The 9158-nt window shown below is 43.3% G+C and overlaps 1 protein-coding gene across 7 annotated transcripts in view; it reads right to left on the bottom strand.

The window, feature by feature from the left end:
- Nucleotides 1-2827: 2827 nt before the first annotated feature.
- The window catches only part of ASCC1 (activating signal cointegrator 1 complex subunit 1), a 121425-nt gene continuing 115094 nt past the window's right edge, over nucleotides 2828-9158 (bottom strand). For 6 of the 7 annotated variants that reach the window (XM_015562138.1, XM_015562137.1, XM_006760949.2 and 3 more), the window contains 2 exons: nucleotides 5096-5213; nucleotides 2828-3235 (listed from right to left, as the gene is read on the bottom strand). In XM_015562138.1, the coding sequence (XP_015417624.1) occupies nucleotides 5097-5213 (117 nt within the window). In that variant the 3' untranslated portion in view covers nucleotides 2828-3235; nucleotide 5096. Of the gene's footprint in view, nucleotides 3236-5054; nucleotides 5214-9158 lie in introns of all 7 variants that reach the window. The other variant, XM_015562136.1, reaches the window with a different exon arrangement.

A 9158-nucleotide genomic window follows, 5' to 3' on the forward strand; every position in this document is an offset into this window, starting at 1 on the left:
AGGCGCCTCCTTCTGGTCTGCGATGGCCACCTTCGCGTTGAGGCGCAAGGCCTTCTGTGCAGACCTGAGGTTCGGGTGTCCCAAGGGCCTCTTCTTGAAAGGAAGCCATCAGGCGGGTGGGCCACCCTGCAGCTCGGCCCCCTTTCACCGCTCACCTCTGCGCAGTCTTCTCTCCCACAGGCACATGTGAGGCCGAGCGGTGGGGCTCGGCATGCGACTTCTCCAGCGCATGTAAGTGGAGAGCAATCCGCGTCCAACTCTAAAAACACGTATTTATGTCCGCGCCTCCCTGGAGATGCGCACCCCGCAACCCCCGTGACGCCGCCGGGGCGCAGCCTCGGGACCACGCACACTCCCGGGAGGACGGGGAAGGGCAAACCACGCCTTTCTAGTTTGTGAAAACAGGGCGGACCTCACCCCGCCCCCACAGCAGGGTCTGGGGCGCCCAGGAACCCACAGACCACACTTCAGGAACCACAGCTGCATGACCTCTGGCGAGTTCCTTACCTTCTTGAGCCTCGGTTTGTGGATGAGGATGGCACTGCCGACGGATGGCGACTGTGAGGACTGATGAGTTAATACACAAATGACAGGTGAGAGCGTCCGCTCATATTCTGAAAAATGGCTTAACAATAGATATGTGCTTAAATGTACGGGGAGTAGTAACCCCTGAATGATGAAGTTTATTAACAAATATTTAAACTACGTATAACATACATTTTAAAAAGTATTAAGTAGGTATAGCTTGATTTTTCACGAAATTAACTTATTTTATATTTGTTTAAAAGAACATTTGATTAAAGACAACAGAAAAAGCTACCAACAGCCCTTCTCTACCATCCGCGTCCCAAGGCATTGTGAGAAAAACAGTCTTTTCTGCCAAAGAAGGGCATTCAGGCAGCCATTTTGGCCGCGTGACTCGGAGCTCCCCTGGGGGCCGCCATTTTGAAACAGCAAAGGTCAGCCCCTCCCCTTTTCCTTTAAATTAGCCAATCAGACAAGACTGCGAGCCTAAGCTCTGACCAATCAGGAGTGAGGGATGGATGACCTGCCTCAACATAAAACCATGAGCGGACCACCGCTGTGTGTGTGCACACCCTCCTGCAGGAGTGAAGATTCAGCCCTAACCTGCTGGCTCAGTGGATAGAGCATGGGCCTGTGGTCTAAAGGGTCACAGGTTCGATTCCGGTCAAGGGCACGTACCTTGGTTGCAGGCACATCCCCAGTAGGGGGTGTGCAGGAGGCAGCTGAATCGATGTTTCTCTCTCATCGATGTTTCTAACTCTCCCTCCCTCTCACTTCCTCTCTGTAAAAAAATCAATAAAATATATTAAAAAAAAAACACACAGCCTGCTGTCTGGCTCTGAGGGTGCTCTGGACCCTGGGTTTGGGGCTCACCTTATTTCTAACAGCACCACGGTCGACTATGAGAGGGGTTCCTCAACTCAGTGTGCCTCAGCGCCGTCAGGTGCCCTTTCACTCCAGGAAAGAGCAAACCTGAACAAGCTTTGTGTCAGCATGAAGCTGGATTCTTACTGATGTTCAATTCTGGAGCTCACCCAAAAATAAATGTCTCTACCATGGATACGGACTTCATCTGAGGGTAACTCATTCTGCCCCCTTTAAAAAAAATCAAAATTATTCTTCATAACAGAGTTCATAACAACACAGCTATCTATAATAATAAAAACGTAATATGCTAATTAGACTGGACCACCTTCCAGATGAAGGCGGGACTGTGAGGGACACCCGGGTCCCGGGTGCCAGAGGGAAGCCGGTGCCAGCAGCTGGGGGAAAGAAGGCCTACTCTTGCATGTATTTCGTGCATTGGGCCCCTAGTTATGTAATAATTGGAGTGAGAAATTCATTTTCCCTCTTCCTCTTCTAAGAATTGGGTGAAGTCAGTGTCTCAGAAACCGGCTGTAGCCCTGGCTGGTGTTGCTCAGTGGGTTGTACCATGTTGCTGGTTCGATTTCTGGTCAAGGAACGTGCCCAGGTTGTGGGCTCAATCTCTGGCAGCTGATCAATGTTCTGCTCTCACATGGATGTTTGTCTCTCTCCCTCTCTGTTCCCCTCTCTCTAAAAATCAATAAAAACCTATTTTTTAAACATAGAGGGGAGCCAAAACCGGTTTGGCTCAGTGGATAGAGCGTCGCCCTGCGGACTGAAAGGTCCCAGGTTCGACTCCGGTCTAGGGCATGTACCTGGATTGCAGGCACATCCCCAGTAGGAGATGTGCAGGAGGCAGCTAATTGATGTTTCTTTCTCATCGATGTTTCTAACTATTTCTCTCCCTTCCTCTCTGTAAAAAAAAAAAAAAAAAATCAATAAAATATATTTTTAAAAAATTTTAAAAAATGGAGGGGAAAAGGGGACATCGGTACTACTTTCAACAATAAAGATGTATTTTTAAAATGTATTAAAAACACAAGTTATAAATCTCTGACATCCAAAAGAAGACATCTTTACCTCTTGCAAGGTTGCCCAGTGGCAGCTGTCAGGAAGAAACCAGTAGGAGAGAAGTAGCACCCAGAGGAGATGAGGGCACTGAACCCCACAGTCAACTTCCCCATTCAATACTATCACTGGGAGTACTCATTCCCACTTGCCATCTAACACCCTGGGGTAAGCAAGGTAAAAATCTCAAATAAAAACGAGTATTACTAGTACAAAATTCTTGGGGGGAAATCAATCCTACAGGCACCAGTATGTAAGTTCTGGATTAATGACACAGCTTTGCCAGTAATAAGTGATGGCAATACTGTATCCCAAACATACACTAAGGAGGTCAAACTACAAAATTATAAGAAAATATCAAAAAGCGCAGTTACTTTGGAAATTCATTTATTCAGAAATGACCTGTGCAGTCACAGTGATAAACAAATCTGTGTTACAAAGAACTATCACTATGTAGTGGCCTTGACACACAGGGCCCAGAATCAAACTTCTTAAACAGAAAGTAAGAAGCAAGGGAAGAACGAGGAAGGAAGCAAAGAGAGGACATGGCGGGAGAAAGGATGTGAGGAGGTGGAGGAGGAAGAGATGGAAGGTGAGAGCCAGGCTGGAGCTCCCTGGCACCAGGGTAGTGGCAGGACTGATGGGTGGGGCAAAGCTGTGCTGAGCTCCCTCCCTCTGCTGTCTGCAGGCAAGGACTGCCGGTACCTTCTGCAGCTGACATTTTCCCAGGAAACTGCACAGTCCTGCTGATAGCATCATTGTTCCGCTTGCTGCTGCCCTGAGAAGTAAACATAAAAGGGCTACAATGCTGCAACTGCGTCAGCGTCAGCGGCTTAGAAGGCGAGAGGCAGGGTAGGGGGAAGGGACAGGAATCTAACAAATATAAAAAGATACCAACTTCAGAAGAAAAAGGAGAGATCAAAGTAAAAGGTGAGAGTTGTAACAGTTATTTTGCTAAAGATAAAATTCTTAGTAGTAGGAATTGAAAGCAGGGTCTCAAGACATACTTGTATACTCATGTTCGCAGAGTACTATTCACAAATGCCAAGAGGTCAAGGAACCCAAGTGTCCATTGATGGATAAATGGATAAACAAAATGTGGTAAATATATACAATCGAATTATTATTTGGCCTTAAAAAGAAAGGAAATCCTGTCACATGCTACAACATGGGTGAACCAACATGGGATAAGCCAGTCACAAAAAGACAAAGACTGTATGACTCCACTTCTATGAGGTATCTACTGCAGTCAAATTCATAGAAACAGGAAGGAAAGGGGTGGTTGAAGGGTCTGGGGAGAGAGAAATTGAGTTGTTTAATAGATACAGAGTTTCAGATTTGCAAGATGAGAAAGTTCTGGAGATGTTTCACAACAACATGAATATACTTAATACTACCGAAACGTACACTTAAAAAATGTTAAGATGGTAAGTTTTATGTTACATGTTTTCTACCACAATAAAGGAGAAATTCTGGGTAGTGATTAAAATTAGGGTACAGCCCTGGCTGGTGTGGCTCAGTTGGTTGGAGAGTCGTCTGGTGTACCAGGATGTCTAGGGATTGATTCCCATCAGGTCACATACCTAGATTGCAGGTTTGATCCTCAGTCGAGGTGCATATGGGAGGCAACCAATTGATGTGTGCGTGTTTTATCCTCTCTTCCTTCCTCCCTCTCTAAAATCAATTAAAATTTTTAAAAAATTTAATTTAAAAAATTAGGGTACAAGCAAGCACTCCTAATGAATCTAGTTTTGCAAAACATCCTGTGAGTCCTGCATCCAAAGTGGTCCTCCTGCTTAGTCCTAGGATACTGGAACAGCCATAACCGTTGTGGCTCCCCCTCTCCATACCTAGTCTTCTTCCTTGTTCTCTCTCTAGCGCTGCTAAGGGCCACGCAGCTTCTAGCACAGTGTTAAAGAGCCCAGGCTGGCTGGGTTCAGATCCTGACACTATCCACTGCCTGGTTATGTGACCTTCAGTTAGGTACCTGACCTCAATTTCCTCATATGTAAAACAGGGACTGTATTAGTACCTCCCTCATAGTGTTGTCAGTGATAAAAATATTAATATTATTACTAAGTGTAATAATAATTTGATAATAATACGTATACACTTAGCACAATGCCTGGCCCATAGTAGGTGTTCAGTAAATGCTTGTTTTTATTACACACACAGAAATTTAGGGTACAAGGGAAAGGGAGAAAAAAATCAACCTTCTAAAAATTACAGGTATTTTATCTAGATGGAGAGATTAATGAAATCACATGTCTTTAATTCTCTTTTAAAGTATTAATATAAACAACTTTAATGGCTGGGGCAAAATCAGTATATAAGAAGTAATGCAAATCTGAGCCCCAATGGGCTTCAGAGGTTCATTTCCACAGAAGAGCTTTGGAAAGAAAAGAAGACCCTGCAAAAAGCCAAGGGTTACATGCACAGTTCCCCAGGTGCCCACAATCATCTTGGCTAACAGTCTGATGACTGTGGACCACCATCAGAGATACTACAGAGCCCACGGGGAACCACCCAGGAAAGTCAACATCCAAAAGTTCACATCCCTCCTTGGCAATTAAAATGAAGACACTTTCCCCCAGCACCTTGTGAAGATGTTCAATTTCTAGGCTTTCTCAAGATTCACCTCAGGAGAAGTCAATTTGTCCACAGGAAGCGTAGTTTCCAAAGCTGTCTACTGAGAACCGCTGAGAGATGTGGATTGAATTAAGCTTTAAGGTACCAAAGTAGTAGTTCTCAAACAGCTGAAAAGGAAAAATAAAAACCCAGAATGAGTAACTAAAGACAATTACAGATGGAAATATTAAGTATCAGCTTCTCTTATAAAAACACCAGAACAATCCCAACAAACTCCTCATGCTTTGTCTTTTCCGTATTTATTGTCAAAAATGATCCTGGAGAAGGGGAGTGGGAGTGGGGGTGGGAGTGGGAGTGAGAAAAGAACAGCAGCTCTTCTCTCTGATTAACCTTAAAGCCTCCTCCAACAAATGCACTAGAGAAAGAGGTCTGAAATGTTAGTTCCAAGATATCTATTGAGCAGATATGAACAAGAACTTGTAACAAAATACCCTAATCCACAGGGCCTAACAAAGCAGCTACTATGACTTCCAGTTATGTGGGATCCTAGTTTTGTTACAGACAGGATAAATTTGGATATAATACATTCCTCTGTCTAGTCAACAGCATTTAGTGGAAGCATTGACTAAAATAAATAGAAGATTCCCGACCCATGAAAGATTTTAATGACCCAGTGAAGAATACAGAACACTTAAATGCACAACACAGCCAGACCACCACTTCTATCAGATGATATAGCAAGTATAAATTATTATATTTATAAAAAACCTTTTATCAGATGTGGATTCAAGCCAGTATTCTAAAGTAGACATTCTTTATTACAATTCTTCACTTTAAAAACTGTCAAGTGTGACCTGTATAACTTTATTAATCAATGTCACCCCAATAAATTCAATTAAAGAAAATAACAATTTTCAGAGATTCCAAAATGGCAGCAGAGTAAGTGGATGCTACACTGACACACTCCCAGGACCAAACTGGAATTACAACTAAAGTATAGAAAAACCATCCTGAATAATCAAATGAAGACTAGCTGGAGAGAACCCTGATAACCAAGGACAGAAAGTGGAGTCTGCATAGAGACTGGTAGGAAGTGCGAAGGCACAAAAGGGCTAGCTGGGCTCCCACAGACAGCAGCTGAGGTTTCAGAGGGATATCTCAGCAGTTGGGGAGGGGGGGTCCCCACTGAGAACTCTGGAATCTAAAGCCCAAGCCAGGCTCTCCAACCCAGAGCACCAGAACTGATAAAGATACTCACATAACATCTGGCTGAGAAAAAAAGCAAAGTTGCTGTCTGCTGGGGAAGATGACTGAAAATGCAGGCAACGCCTTAAAAGGCCACTGCACAAAATTTCACATGCAGCTGTTCACCATGGGGTCCAGCAGAGGGAGGGCAGAGTGGAATGAAGTCTTGTGAGCAGAACCCAGGGTTGGGGGCTCTGGGGTTAGACGTAGGAAGGCAGACACCTTGGTTTCCTGTGCTGAGTCATTCCCTCATGCTGTGAGGACATATTTTTCTGGTGGATCTTTGCTATCCAAGTGGGTTTTGTCTGTGTGTGTGGGGGGGGGGGGGTGCCCCACCCTATTGGAAAACCCCATGCCCCAACCTGTGGAGTTTTTGAGGCCCATTAAGAGACTAAGAATAACAATCAGCCTGCAGGCATAAGCAATTGCCCCACCCTGTTGGAAAAACTCTCACCCCACCCTGTGGTCCATAGCCTGATGCTAATCAAGACTGAATACAATCAGATTGCAGGCAGAGGTGGGTCTCTGGAGGCTTTCAGTCTTTGCCTGATCTAATTGAGGGCCCAGGGCTAGAAAATGCAGAACTTGGTGCACATCTTGGTCCTTTCCAAAGGCACCTAGCTCTAACAGAGGGAGCCACAAGCTGTGGATTGCTGATAGCTCCAAACAGGGTACTCAGGACCAGTCAAAAACAGTGGCTGACACTGTCTTGCACTAGAGATTGGGAAGCATAGCTGATCTACCTAATACATAGTCACAAACCCAAACAGGCAGCCAAAATGGGGAGACAAAAAAATAAGCCCCAAACGAAAGAATAAGAGAATGCTTCAAAAGAAGAGTGAAATGAAATGGAGATAAGAAACTTATCAGACATAGAGATCAGAATAATGATACTCAACACAGCCAGACCACCACTTCTATCAGATGATATAGCATGAGAAAAGATACAACAATGAATGACATAGCATTAACAAAGAGCACAGTGGAAGGAATCATAGCAGATTAGGGGAAGCCAAGAATCAGATCAGTGAATTTAGACAACAGGATAGAAAAAATCACTCAATCAGAGAACCAAAAAGAAAAAAAAAATTAAAAAACAGGAGGACAGCTTAAGGGAACTATGGGATAACATGAAACTTAACACTGTTTGTAAAATAGCAGGGCCAGAAGGGGAAGAAAGTGATTAAGGGATAGGGAACATGTTTTAAGAAATAATGGCAGACCTGGTGAAGGAAAAAGTCACACAAGTTCAGGAGGCACAGAGAGTCTCAAGCAAAAAGAACCCAAACAGGCCCACACCAGGCACATCATAATTAAAATGCCAAAAATTAAAGACACAGAGAGAATCTTAAAGGCAACAAGGGAAAAGCAAACTATTACCTACAAATAAGCTCCCATAAGGCTGTCAACTGATTTTCCATCAGAAATTCTACAGGCCAAAAAGGATTGGCATGAAGTATTCAAGGTAATAAAAAGTAAGGATCTGAAACCAAGATTACTATATCCAGCAAGGCTATCACTCAAAATCGATGGTGAAATAAAGAAGAGTTAGACCAAAAAAGGCTACCAAACCAGCAATGCAAGAAATGCTAAAGGGTCTGCTGTAATGAGAAGAAATGAGAGAGAGAGAGAAACACAGGCATAAAGAATTAGAATGGCAATAAATAAGTACCTATCCTATATAATAAAGATGTAATATGCAAATGGTCATTACGCTGTGAAGCGTAACAACTGCATCCAGATCAGCAGGAGAGGGGGGACAGTGAGCTACAAGTGGGTGGTGGAGAACTACAGGAGGGGGAAGTGCAGCAAGCTATGAGGGAGAAGGAATCGGGGGGGGGCGAAGGGAGCTACAGGAGGGCAGGGCAGTGGGTGGAGAGCTACTGGAGGGCGGCAGCGAGCTACTGGCGCATGATTCGTGCGCAGGGCTACTAGTCAATAATAACCTTAAATGTTAATGGTTTAAATGCTCCAAACAAGACATAGGGTAGCTAAATGAATACACAAACGTGACCAAAATATATGCTGTCTATAAGAGACCCACTTCAGAATAAAAGACTCACATAGGATGAGAGTGATGGGATGGAAAAAAAATTTCCATGCAAATAGAAAAGAAGCTGGGGTGGCATAACTTGTATCTTACAAAATAGACTTCAAAATGAAGGCCATCACAAGAGACAATAAAAGGTTACTACATAATACTAAAGGGATTGATCCAACAAGAGGATATAACCCTGGTAAACATATATGCACCTAAAAATATAAAACAACTTCTGAAGGACTTTAAGGGAGATATCAACAACAATACAATCATAGTAGAGGACTTTAACACCCCACTGGCTTCACTGGATAGATCTTACAGACAAAAAATTAACAAGGAAACAATGCCTCTAAATGACACACTGGATCAGATGGATTTAATTGACATTTATAGAACATTTCACCCTGAAGCTGCAGAATATACAGTCTTCTCCAGTGCACATGGGTCATTCACAAAGACTACATGTTTGGACACAAAACAAGCCTCTACAAATTCAAAAAGACTAAAATCATATCAAGCATCTTTTCAGATCATGTATAAAATTAGAAGTCAACTACATTCAAATACATGGGGACTAAATAGCATGTTATTAAACAATTAATGGGTTACCAATGATATCAAGACGAAATAAAAAAATTTCTGGAAACAAATGAAAATGAACACACAACAATCCCAAATTTCTGGAACACAGCAAAAGCATGCAGTACTGAGAGGAAAGTTCATAGCATTACAGGCCTACCTCAAAAAGAAAGAAAGGAAAAAAGGAAGAAGGAAGGAAGGAAGGAAGGAAGGAAGGAAGGAAGGAAGGAAGGAAGGAAGGAAGGGA

Source organism: Myotis davidii, unplaced genomic scaffold (assembly GCF_000327345.1).
Source record: "Myotis davidii unplaced genomic scaffold, ASM32734v1 scaffold134, whole genome shotgun sequence".
In the NCBI taxonomy this organism is placed as follows: domain Eukaryota; kingdom Metazoa; phylum Chordata; class Mammalia; order Chiroptera; family Vespertilionidae; genus Myotis; species Myotis davidii.